This window comes from Myotis brandtii, unplaced genomic scaffold, assembly GCF_000412655.1.
Source record: "Myotis brandtii unplaced genomic scaffold, ASM41265v1 scaffold385, whole genome shotgun sequence".
Classification (NCBI taxonomy): domain Eukaryota; kingdom Metazoa; phylum Chordata; class Mammalia; order Chiroptera; family Vespertilionidae; genus Myotis; species Myotis brandtii.
The window spans coordinates 209,737-223,204 of NW_005364785.1; the positions used below are offsets into that span (position 1 = coordinate 209,737).

The window sequence follows — 13,468 nt, forward strand, 5'->3', positions numbered from 1 at the left end:
CCATGCACAGGCTGATGATTTCCAGAGGGAAGGTGGGGGTGGGGTGTGTGTGTGGGGCGGGAGGGGGGGGAGAGATTAACCAGGGAACTTATATGCATATATGCTCAGTCCATGGACACAGACAATAGTGTGGCAAAGGCTGGGGAGGGGCGGGTGCGGGGAGGAGGGGGTCAATGGGGACAACAACAACAATAAAAGAAAACAGACATCTGTAATACTTTGAACAATAAAGATAAATTTTTTTAAAAAAGGCCAAGTGAGGGCGCAGTGAGAAGGCAGCATCTGCAAGTCAAGGAAAAGGACTCATTGGAGACCAACCCTGGGTCTTGAACTGCAGGAAACTAAATTCCTGTTGTTTCTGGGGTTAGTTAGCTGTGGGGCCTATGACTGCCTAAGCTTTGGGGCTGTTTCTTAATCAACAGGGATTATGTGGGATTTCTAAGAGGTAGGAAATAGTGGAGGGGTAGGAAGGGAAGATAGAAGTTGGGATAAGGGGAGGAGAGAAGAAAACCAAACGTATGATTCCTTCCAAGCCAGTTCACAGTTTCAGTTAATTTTGGAGACTTTTCCCGATAGCTCAGTGATAGTAGAACTTTTTGCCCACATGATGGCACTAGCTGTTTAGAAAACGGCCTCGCTAACCTCAGAAAGTCCGCTGCGGCACTCCCGAATTTGTGGGGAATGAGCTGCAGCTGACGTCTAGGGCAATTAATAATGCATTAGGAAATGTACTAACAGGGATAATCAACGTGGAGTTAATTAGAAAGCAATTGCAAGACTGGGGAAGCGAGGGAGAAATGAGCGTGTGGGGATGCTGGCTCTCACTATCAGGACCAGGGCAAGTTTGGGGATCACCGAAGGTGCTAATCTAGCAATGAGCTGTTCTGGTTCTGCTGCATTGCCAGCTCCAGTTCCTTCCCTGGCTGAAGAAACAAACAAGGTGGCATGGAGAGAGGGATGGTCCTGGGACCCAGAAGGCCGGGTTCGTAATGCTCTTTCTGCAACTAACTCCCTCCCGTGACAATGAACAGGGCGCTTTGTCCTCTGGGGAGACTGTTTCTCACCTAGAAAATGCTTCCATTGGGTCAGAGAACCTCTAAGCCAGTGGTTCTCAACCTTCTGGCCCTTTAAATACAGTTCCTCATGGTGTGACCCAACCATAAAATTATTTTCGTTGCTACTTCATAACTGTAATGTTGCTACTGTTATGAATCGTAATGTAAATATCTGATATGCAGGATGGTCTTAGGTGACCCCTGTGAAAGGGTCGTTCGACCGCCAAAGGGGTCGCGACCCACAGGTTGAGAACCGCTGCAAGCCCTAGCATTCAATTTGATGTTAGAAGACAAGAGTTTTGCTAGCTGGGCATATATAGATACATGCTTATATTTGTAATCATAATGTCAGTAAGCAGCATCTGCTGGATTATGATAAGAGCACAAAATGCTGTGTTCACACACTCAGACCACAGCTGCGGGAGTAGATCTTGATTGATATCAGCAACCAGAGCTGGCTGTCTGGGAAGAAATTGAATTTGAAAAGGTCTCTTTGAAGGGCCTACAGGGAGCCAAGGGGAGTGTGTGTGTGGGCAGCTTGCTAAGGAGGGATTGGGGTCTGGATGGAGAGGTGGGTGCCAGGAGGAACAGTGGGGTGTAGGTGCCCAGTGGGAGCCCGGTCTGTGTAGGGCCTGCTGGCACTTCTAGGATTAACCACAGCTAATCACTCAGCGGGAGGGCTGCGCTGGAGGCTGGAATCTGGCATTGAGTCTTTCAAACTCTAGTTTGCCCTTTTCACTTGCTAAATTGGCCGAGATCTGTCAACAGTGTTTTTATTTTTAATTTGCTTGGAACAACGTAGAATCTCAGGTAGCTCTGACTTTGCTGTTGCATGATGGAAGTCAAAGTTTGCTTCAGGTGGAATTTGTTGTGTGGAAAAGATTCCAAACAAGAACAGGTGGGTGGCATTTTAGTGGCCAGGCAAAGGGAGAAGGGCCCCTCACTCGAGTTGTTTTTCTTGGTGATCCAGTGGAGGACCCATTTCACAGCTGAGGATAGGTAATAACAACAGGGTTTCAACATGAATTGGAGAAAGAGCCCCCAGGTGTAATGGAGAAGAACAAGAAAATATTGGAAATCCTGCCCTTGAAGAATCTGACATATACAAATCCAGACTTTTATGAAACAAAACAATGAGAAGAGTTTCTCTTCTTAGGCACTCAACATTTTTGTCTTCTTTTAAATTCATTATCAACACTTGTGTTTATTTATAAATCTTGTGTTTTTTTTTTCTATTTATAAAAGCAATACATGACTGATAAACATGAAACAATACAAAAATCAATGGTAAATAAGATAAAAAGAGAGAACGCTCTCCCATTATCTGGTCTGACCCTCATGCCCTGTGCCCCATGACTGAATAATGTTCTTTGATGGGTCCCTTTGAACACTGACTTCCCCAAGAAAAATTGAAAAAGATTCCCTTTATGAATTTTTGAGCTCAGAACATTTTTTAGTTCTGGTTTGCAGCTAAATGGTGACCAGCTGACCCAATTTGCCTTGGACTTTCAGGGCTAAATCCAGGAAGGTCCTGGGCACATTGGGTTGGTTGGTCACCCTGGTGTCACTAAACTTCTAAGGCAGTCTATGGACTAAGCCTGATCCTTGGAAGCTGGCACCTGCTACTTTTCCCCAATTATTTAAGATTTTATTTTCCCTGTTTCCTTTGAAGTAAAGCTAGAAAATCTGGCCCTTTCCTCCTCTTTCTGTGAGTTCAGTGGAGATGGAGGGTTTTTGAGCATGAAGGATGGACACAAAGGGCATCTTCTCTCATGTCAGCCACCTGTGACTCCTCTGTACTTGACCCCATTGTTCAAAGAGGACATCAAGGCACATCCTGGAGGCCCTGCTTCCTGCTGACTTGAACATGTGCACTGTCAGTCAGGAAATACTCTGTTCCCACCTGCCCAGCCTCACAATGTCATGTGAACCTCAGGTGAAGGTTCCATCCCCTTGGGCATAAAAACACCAAAGCTCCTAGAGGTCACAGGCCAGTTCCCCTCCCTCTCAATATTATTGCAATGGCTTCTGCCCTGTCTTGAGTTTACTTACTGAGCAGACACTGTGTCCTCAGGACTTGTGTGGCTGGATAGGCCCAAGTGCAAACTAGTGGGGATATAAGAGGAGCATCTAATAAGGGCTGCAGAGCATGGAGAGATCCTTGCACCTGCCTCTTCGACAGTTCCTGCTGAGGAACCAGTGAGAGCAAGGCCATCCCTCACATCTTAGCTGAACACAGTGGTACTTTGGGGATAAAGCTGGTCTGAGAATTATAAAGGGGATTTGAAATACAGATTGCACTAGGAATACTGATGTTCACTTTTCAGTCATCCTCACACCATTGCTACAAGTGGCCTTCAATATTCTCCATTTACAATAGAGTGGAGTGCTGAAGAACACAGACGTTTTGCTCAGCTGGTGTGGCTCAGTGATTAGGTTCAATTCCCATCAGGGCACATGCCCAGGTTGAGGGCTCGATCCCCAGTGGGGAGGCATGCAAGGGGCAGCTAATAGATGGTTCTCACTCCATGGATGTTTCTCTCTCCCTCTCTCCCTCTCTCTAAAATCAATAAAAACATATTAAAAGAACACAGGCTTTGGAAGCCTACCCCACCTTCACTATGTAGTGGCTATGTGACCACCAGCATGCTGTTCATTGCTCTAAACTTCTGTTGCTTCTCTTTAGAGATAAGAACATCAAATGTGTAGGATTGTTGTGGCAAATGATATTAAAGCACTTAGAAGCAATAAGCACTCACTTATTGCTCTCAATAATTAGGAGCTAATGTTATCAATCTTAGGTTAGATGAAGAAATTGAGACATCAAAGTTTGTTGACTTCAAAACTCTATTAGTGTTTAAAGTTAGTGTTGTTACAAGGAGTCCAACATCCCTGGACTGAGAATTGACCAGGTAGGGGAAATTCTGGGATAGTTTGGAGACCATTTCAAAATCATAATAAAAAATTATTGTATAGTTAATATTTGATGGGTATCTACCAGGGTCAGACACTGTCCTAAGCACTTCACTATTAACTCTCCCTATATAACCTCACTGACTCTTCGAAGTATATACTCTTAGTATTTCCATCTTGCAGATGTGGAAACAGAGGCACAGAGCTATAGAATCTTGGCAGAAGCCAGAGCTTATATTGACATGCAGGGTTCTACACTCAGTCCCCCAACAAAACTTCCTGAAGAGCCAGGTGCCAGCTGGAGCTGGGGGCTCCTGGGCTGTGATTGGCTGCCATTATTGTGGTTAGCCCTCCGTGGTGGGGGAGGCTGGGAAGGGCAGTGGAAGCTGATAAATAATGCAGCAGTCTGTTCTGAGGGACAAGAGAGCCAGGAGGGAGAGGAGAACACACTTGGCTTTCTTGTTGGTATCCAATAATATCAACCGAACTACAGACATCCCAACACTTTGCCCAGGCAGCCTGCTGAGCAAGGTAACACTCAGACTTTTCCTGCCTTGAGTTACATATTTATTTACATTTTTATGTTTCTAATCAGAAATACTTGGGCTTTTTTTTTTCCTTGCAGGGGATGAAGGGAGGGAGAGAGGGATGCTGACATCAATTTGATTTGGCTCTCCAGTGTATGACAATAGAAAGGAACAAGATACCAAGTTTAGGAAGACACAGTAGATTCATAGAGAAGACGCAGACTATCTGAGTGACTATAAATGAATGTTGCAGGCAGAGGAAGGGTTTAAGGTGTGCTTCTTGAATGAATGAGTCAACAAAGCAGCAGAAGGAAAGGTGTGAATCTCGGGGGGGAAAAATACTGTGCTAGTCCAGGCAGGAAAGATGATCAGGAGCAAACAAATTGCAGGGTGGGAGGAAATGTGTACTTTCCCAGCTATTGCCAAGTATTGCCGGGATGTGTTTGAATCAGATTGGACTAAGGAGGAGACCAGTATTTTTCAAAGGGTGACCTGTGGGCCACTCACAGCAGGATCACTAGAATGTGTGTTAAACAATACAATTTCTGGACTCCATCCCTTGTAAATGGAATCAGACTCTCTGGGAGCTGATGATCTGCGTGTGTGTGTGTGTGTGTGTGTGTGTGTGTGTGTGTGTGTGTTTCTTTTTTAAACACAAGCTCCCTAAGGATTGTGATACCTAATAATTTTGAGACCACTGTAGAAACCCTGCTTTGACGTTATGGCCTTGAGCCAGGATTCCTGACCAGGGCTTGTAACAATACACTTCTCTTTCTGAAGTGGTTCAAGCAATGCGTTGCCTGGAGGAAACTTGGGGTTAATTTGTTGCTGCCTGAGACTTAGAAAAAGGCTTTAGATGCTGCCAGCTTTTGGCTGATGGTGCCGGGCAAGTTGTAGACAATAGTATGTGTGGAGTGAATGCATGAATGAGTGGAACAGATGCCGCAATGAGGGGGTCATACATTAGTCACTTAGAAATTGTGTGTAGACCAAGTTGAATATGTTAAGAGGGGAAACTGAGGACCAAGTACTAGGATGTACATGTGTGTAGGGTGGAAAGCTGGGCTAAGGTGGGGGCTGCTGCTGCTGCGGTGGCCCAACCTCCTGAAGGAAGTAATGATAGTGGTCACCACCAGTGACAGCTCTGCCCCGTCCAAGCCACACCAGACTGGTGTGTACAGATGTCTCTGTGCCGTTTTAGAATCTGAGGCTGGTCTACTGCAGAGACCTTTTGTTAGAAGCGAGGAGATCAAGCATTTGCAAGATTCCTGAGTATGAAAAAAATATGACTACAAGAGAACTCTTTTCTAACTTCATGCTGTCTACCGGTTTATATTTTAGTCCCCTCTCTACATGCTTCCCAGAAAAGAAAGATAAACTAAGGATGGTGGTCAGATTTGAGATTTAGCCAGGTCTGAAACTTCCCTGCGGGCAAATTTAGAAAGAAATATGAAAAAGTGACTATGGATATACATGTAAATCTAGTCTTTAAAACATTTTCCCCTAAATTGAATTGATGACAAAAATTTTAAAAATAATGTTCGTTGTGAAAAATTCAAATGATATAAGAATGAATAAAATGGAAAATGAAGAGACCTTCTTACCAGCACCAATTCTATTTTCTAAGGAGTGGACAAGGTTAAGACTTTAGTGCATGTCCTTCAGAATCTCTGTATTTTCAGGTACACTCAAACATGAACAAATTTGCATAAAGGAGCTATATGCTCTTGCTATATGCTATTGTTGCTCTGTTCTCTGCTTTGTCATGTGGGCATCTTGCTGTAATGTTGATGCATATTGAAATTGCACGTATACATCAATACATATAGAAATGTTAAATTTCTGTCTTGTATTCCATTCTATACTGGACCGTAGTTTAATAATGATCTATTGGTGATTATTTGTACTGTTTCCTATTTTTAAAGTAACAACTTTTAAAAACAAATCTTTCTTTCTATCTCCACGTATGTGGGAATAACCCGTGGAATGTTTATTTCCACAAGAATAACATGTGGGAATGTTTCTATAGCATAACTTTCTAAAAGCAGATATATTGCACCAAAGACAATACGTATTTAAGCTTTTTATAGGCATTGCTAAGTTTTCCGCTGGAGATATTGCACCAATGTACGTGCCTCCCTAAAATGTATGAAGATGTTTTCATTTCCCCATGCCTTAATTAAAGCTGAGTAATATCAATATTTTTAATCTTTGCTAATTATATAGATAAAAATATCTCATTAGCTCTTAAAAGTTCTATCTTCTTTTAAAAGTAATACATGGTAATTTTAGGAAAAGTAAAAAATCATAGGTGAGGATAAAAAAAACAAAATATCTATAGCTTCCACAGACCACTACTATTAGCATTTTGGTGAATATTTCCTAAAAACAAGAATAACAGCTCCCCTCTCCCCCACCTTCTTGCTTCTAGTTTGAATAAACTTTTAGAAGTTGAGTTGAAAAACAATCTAATAAATACATTTGCTTTGGATGTCAAGCACTGATAGCTGCTTGTTGATGGCACTCTTTCTATGGGGGTATTTAGATAAATGTATTTTGGTAGACTCTGGTATATCATGACAGGCCAGTGGGAGTCAGCAGAGCAGCAGGGAGGGAGGGAAGATAGTTCCAGAGACCCTTCCAACATGCCTGGTGCTTGACTAACTCAACTGTGATTAGCTCCAGAGAGGGTCATTATTATCTTGGAATTCCAGACAACGAGTGCATTCAACAAAGACTGGGAAGGGAAAGGCTAAAGGAATGAAAAGACACGTGGGAATGAGGTCAAACCAACAGGACAGGGTGACCTGACTCAGGATAGAATTTAGGAACATCAATGAAGCATAAGCCAATTTGAGGTATTTGTTGGGTTGCTGCTGAAATATTTTTGAGGTTAACGAGACCTTGGAAATAGTTTGGAATTTGTTTAGTTCTCACACAATTCTGCATATGGAACAATTTAACAGGATTTTCCCTTTAACCAAGTCTTGGAAATTGGCGTTTAGCTTTTATGAAAAAATCAATCTCTGACGCATAATGCTTGCAAGATGAGATGAACTCCCATAGTTTAAAGGATGACCGAAAAAGAAAATTTGTTGGCTGCACTCAGGATTAACCCTTGCACTCCCTTCTCCCATGCCACCCGTGGCCAAAGTGTGTTCACCTGAGGAGTAGCTTCCATGATCACATCACTTTGGTTAGTTAATTAATTGAGTGGGAGAAGTGTTGCCTGATATAATTGATGGGTCAAGAGTGTCCACCAGGCAAATCTGGGAGAGAAACATGGTGGTTTGAAAATACAATTGCTGTTTTTCAAATTATCGATACTAAAGAATTTTGCGAGTATTGGGCTGATTGGGTCTAGAAAGGATCCAAATGGCATTTTCAGACTTTTTTCCTACAGCACTATTGATGTCTGCACCACAACCCAGATTTGTAGGCTTTCCTGGCATATGAAATGGCCAATGTTTCTTTGTTTTTGTTATTACCAGAAGATAAATATTACTCCTACCTCTTGCTACAAGCTATAGAGCTAATGACCATTGCCCGGTAATGACTTTCAGGATGGCAGCCCAATAAACACCTCAAAGTTGCTTATGGTTATATCTGGAATGACTTGAATTTTTCATCTTAAAAGTCTTGTGGAATCTTGGTATGTGCCCACTGTGGTTTATTGCAGGTTTGGAGAATAATATGGTTTTTGGTTCGAATATAGACACAGCCTTATAATTTGCAGCAGTGTTCACTAATTAAAACTGTAAGCAAAATTACTATCCATGATTCTTCTTATTAGTTTGCATTCATAAACCTCAAAATTCACTTCATCCTTCAAGTAGTGAGTAATTACTTTCTTTGGTTTAGTAGCTTTATCATCCCTTTATGACCCATTTGGAAGACATAAACTACCAACCTCTTGGGAGTCTGCTTTAAAAAGCTGGAAATATATTGTCCAGCGAGTGCAAGTGCAATGAGGCTAATGGAATGTGAAAAATATGACTTTTCTCTGGTTTTAGTAGCCAGTTTTTCCTTGCATATACTCAGCAAATAACTATTGAGCACTAAGGTGTACTAGAAAACTTGGGGAGACAGAGATGAATTATTCAAAGATTCTGTCCTCAGAGAACCTACGATTTGGGTGGGAAGCAAATAAGATGGTACATGTGTGTATATATGACGAACCATGGGTGGTGCGTGCACTTTGGTACACGGTATGGAGACCAGAAGCAGTGTCAGAACAGGGGAGGACTCTGTGCTCTGCTGTATGATCAGCATCTAAAGTAGGATATTAAAGTAGGAGGCTTAATAAGTCACTTTTTGAATGAATGAATGAGTGAATATTTGAAAGTATTAATTTGTATGCCTGGCAAGATACATCCATGGGATATGGACATTTTTTTCCTAATCTGACTTGTTTTCATTGTTCCCAGGGATGAATGAATGAGTGAATATTTGAATGTATTAATTTGTATGCCTGCCGAGATACATCCATGGGATATGGACATTTTTTTTCCTAATCTGACTTGTTTTCATTGTTCCCAGGCACCTCAGCCAGCATGGCTGTCTCTTTGCCACCCACTCTGGGACTCAGTTCGGCCCCAGATGAAATCCAGCACCCACATATTAAATTTTCCGAATGGAAATTTAAGCTGTTCAGGGTGAGATCCTTAGAAAAGGCACCCGAAGAAGCTCACACGGAAAAGAAAGAGTCCTCTGAGGGGAAACTCCCTCTAGAGCAGTCTCCTGCAGCCCTGGACAAGGCTGGTGGTGAGAAGCCGGCCTTGACGCAACCAGCATTGAAGCCTCACCCTAAGTTTTTGAGGAAATTCCGTGACGATGGGAAGGCAAGAGACAAAGCCATCCACCAAGCCAACCTTCGGCATCTCTGCCGCATCTGTGGGAATTCTTTTAAGAGTGGTGAGCACAGTAGGAGATATCCAGTCCACGGGCCCGTGGATGGTAAAACCCAAGTCCTTTTACGAAAGAAGGAAAAGAGAGCCACTTCCTGGCCAGACCTCATTGCCAAGGTTTTCCGGATCGATGTGAAGGCAGATGTTGACTCCATCCACCCCACTGAGTTCTGCCATAACTGCTGGAGCGTCATGCACAGGAAGTTCAGCAGCGCCCCATGCGAGGTCTACTTCCCGAGGAATGCAACCATGGAGTGGCACCCCCACACACCATCCTGTGACATCTGCCACACTCCCCGTCGGGGACTCAAGAGGAAGGGTCGTGAGCCAAACGTGCAGCTCAGCAAAAAACTCAAAACGGTGCTTGACCGAGCAAGACAAGCACGTCAGCGCAAGAAGAGAGCCCAGGCAAGGACCAGTAGCAAGGAAGTGATGAAGCAGATCGCCAACTGCAGTAAGATACATCTTAGTACCAAGCTCCTTGCAGTGGACTTCCCGGCCCACTTTGTGAAATCTATCTCCTGCCAGATTTGTGAACACATTCTGGCCGACCCCGTGGAGACCAACTGTCAGCACGTATTTTGCAGGATCTGCATTCTCAGATGCCTCAAAGTCATGGGCAGCTATTGTCCCTCTTGCAGATACCCCTGCTTCCCAACTGACCTGGAGAGCCCAGTGAAGTCCTTTCTGAGCATCTTGAATTCCCTGATGGTGAAATGTCCAGCGCAAGAGTGCAATGAGGAGGTCAGCTTGGAAAAATATAATCACCATGTAGCAAGCCACAAGGACTCCAAAGAGACTTTTGTGCATATTAATAAAGGAGGCCGGCCCCGCCAGCATCTCCTGTCCCTGACCCGGAGGGCTCAGAAGCACCGTCTGAGGGAGCTCAAACTGCAAGTCAAGGCCTTTGCTGACAAAGAAGAAGGCGGAGATGTCAAGTCCGTGTGCCTGACCTTGTTCCTGCTGGCGCTGAGGGCGAGAAATGAGCACAGACAAGCCGATGAGCTGGAGGCCATCATGCAGGGACGTGGCTCTGGCCTGCAGCCAGCTGTTTGCTTGGCCATCCGCATCAACACCTTCCTCAGCTGTAGTCAGTACCACAAGATGTACAGGACAGTGAAAGCCATCACGGGGAGGCAGATTTTTCAGCCTTTGCACGCCCTTCGCAACGCTGAGAAGGTCCTTCTGCCGGGCTACCACCCCTTTGAGTGGCAGCCACCTCTGAAGAACGTGTCTTCCAGCACCGACGTGGGCATTATTGATGGGCTGTCTGGACTGTCCTCCTCTGTGGATGATTACCCCGTGGACACCATTGCAAAGCGGTTTCGCTATGATTCAGCGTTGGTGTCTGCTCTGATGGACATGGAAGAAGACATCTTGGAAGGCATGAAAGCCCAAGACCTCGACGACTACCTGAATGGCCCCTTCACCGTGGTGGTGAAGGAGTCTTGTGATGGAATGGGAGATGTGAGCGAGAAGCATGGGAGCGGGCCAGTGGTCCCCGAAAAGGCGGTTCGGTTCTCCTTCACAGTCATGAAGATTACCATAGCCCATGGCTCACAGGAGGTGAAGGTGTTTGAGGAAGCCAAGCCTAACTCTGAACTGTGTTGCAAGCCCTTGTGCCTTATGCTGGCAGATGAGTCTGACCACGAGACCCTGACGGCCATCCTGAGCCCTCTCATTGCCGAGAGGGAGGCCATGAAGAGCAGCGAATTAATGCTGGAGATGGGAGGCATCCTCCGGACTTTCAAGTTCATCTTCAGGGGCACCGGATATGATGAGAAACTGGTCCGCGAAGTGGAAGGCCTGGAGGCTTCTGGCTCCGTCTACATCTGCACCCTTTGTGATGCCACCCGCCTGGAGGCTTCTCAAAACCTTGTCTTCCACTCCATCACCAGAAGCCATGCCGAAAACCTGGAGCGCTATGAGGTCTGGCGATCCAACCCCTACCACGAGTCTGTGGAAGAACTCCGGGATCGGGTGAAAGGGGTCTCGGCCAAGCCCTTCATTGAGACAGTCCCTTCCATAGATGCCCTCCACTGTGACATTGGCAATGCGGCCGAGTTCTACAAGATCTTCCAGCTAGAGATCGGGGAGGTGTATAGGAATCCCAATGCTTCCAAGGAGGAGAGGAAAAGGTGGCAGGCCACGCTGGACAAGCATCTCCGGAAGAAGATGAACCTCAAACCCATCATGAGAATGAATGGCAACTTTGCCAGGAAGCTCATGACCAAAGAGACTGTTGAGGCCGTTTGTGAGTTAATCCCCTCCGAGGAGAGACACGAAGCTCTGAGGGAGCTGATGGACCTTTATCTGAAGATGAAACCCGTGTGGCGATCGTCATGCCCGGCTAAAGAGTGCCCAGAATCCCTCTGCCAGTATAGTTTCAATTCCCAGCGTTTTGCTGAGCTCCTCTCCACCAAGTTCAAGTATAGATACGAGGGCAAGATCACCAATTATTTTCACAAAACCCTGGCACACGTCCCTGAAATTATTGAGAGGGATGGCTCCATCGGGGCCTGGGCAAGTGAGGGCAATGAGTCTGGCAACAAACTGTTCAGGCGCTTCCGGAAAATGAATGCCAGGCAGTCGAAGTGCTACGAAATGGAAGATGTCTTGAAACATCACTGGCTGTATACCTCCAAATACCTCCAGAAGTTTATGAATGCTCATAATGCCTTAAAAAACTCCGGGTTTACCATAAACTCGCAGGCAAGTTTAGAGGACCCATTAGGCCTAGAGGACTCTCTGGAAACTCAAGATTCAATGGAATTTTAAGCAGGGCAGCCGCTTATGAGTTGGTTTTGCAAATGAGTTTTCCTTTGGGTTGCACTGAGGTCTTCTCCTAGCACCCTTCGGTCTCGTGTGCGGGGCTTCACCACTCAAGAGGTGGTAGGTTGGAGAGGCCACCGGGGCTGAAACCATGTCAGGAATGGTAGCTGATGAGCCGATTGCTTGTGCTGTTTAGGGAGTTCAGAGAAAGCAACAGGAGAAATCAGTTATTTGAAAAGCTCAATAACTCAGAACAGAAGTAACTGCAGGGGACCAGAGATTAACAAGATATGTGTGTGTGTGTGTACGCATGAGTGACGTGAAAATCAAAGCCAAGGTTGTCAAAGAAGAATGACCAGAGCAGCCAGGAAAGTAATTTGTCTTGTGGTTTCCATTTCACCCCTCATTTATTATAGTTTGTATTGAGATACAAGTGTTTTCTATATCAATTTTGTAGAATTCTTTATTTTGTGATGTTCACATATCCTGGCTTATTTTACAGGATATGAAAGAGCTTTTCAGATTTCTCTAATAATAATAATAACAATATCTTACATTTGTATGGAACAATGACCCTTACAAAGTATATTCAATGTGTTTTCTCATTTGGGATATACAGAAATACCTTATATCCAGAAAAATGTTTGGAAAATTAAACTTTTCCTAGGTTTAAATGATGTCTCTGTTGGAACCTTAAAAGGTTAGGACGTCATCTACTGCCAAGCATTTTTAAATAATGAAGTTTAAAGAATACAACTGTTAGCTACAGTTAGTTATTGAATCTTTTGGTAATACATGCCTACTTAGCTATCAGGAACCAGGTGTGATTTTTATTTTTACTTTTTAATTTTGATTAATTTAGTCTCCAAATGTTTTGTTCTATAATCTGAGCCACAGAGGCTTCTAAAACCTGGGTTTGCTCACTGTGTAAAAACAGATTTAATAACTTGGTGAACATACCCGCCATATTTTCTATATATGATACCTGGGTCAATTTTATGAAATCCAGGTTTCTCGGGATTTTTCTCTGCAATATGTTACTCTTTCTTTTTTTAAAAAAATTAATTTTAGTGAACTTCTGTATGTTTTTTTTAAAAAATAATTTTGATTTCAGAGAGGAAGGGAGAGGGAGAGGGAGAGATAGAAACATCAATAATGAGAGAGAATCATTGATTGGCTGCCCCCTGCACGCTCCCTACTGGGATGAACAATGACCCTTACAAAGTATATTCAATGTGTTTTCTCATTTGGGATATACAGAAATACCTTATATCCAGAAAAATGTTTGGAAAAT

The 13,468-nt window shown here is 44.0% G+C and overlaps 2 protein-coding genes across 2 annotated transcripts in view; one reads left to right on the forward strand and one right to left on the reverse strand.

Moving 5' to 3' along the window:
- The window catches only part of TRAF6 (TNF receptor-associated factor 6, E3 ubiquitin protein ligase), a 30,831-nt gene extending 29,789 nt beyond the window's left edge, over positions 1-1,042 (reverse strand). Inside the window, exon 1 of the mRNA XM_005872641.2 lies at positions 1,034-1,042. The gene's annotated coding sequence lies outside the window, so the exon portion shown is untranslated. The remainder of the gene's footprint in view (positions 1-1,033) is intronic.
- A 3,360-nt stretch (positions 1,043-4,402) lies between these two features.
- Positions 4,403-13,239, forward strand: RAG1 (recombination activating gene 1). Its single transcript, XM_005872642.2, has 2 exons — positions 4,403-4,499; positions 9,035-13,239. The coding sequence occupies exon 2, from the start codon at positions 9,049-9,051 to the stop codon at positions 12,178-12,180; it is 3,132 nt and encodes a 1,043-aa protein (XP_005872704.1). The 5' UTR covers positions 4,403-4,499; positions 9,035-9,048; the 3' UTR covers positions 12,181-13,239.
- Positions 13,240-13,468: the final 229 nt, after the last annotated feature.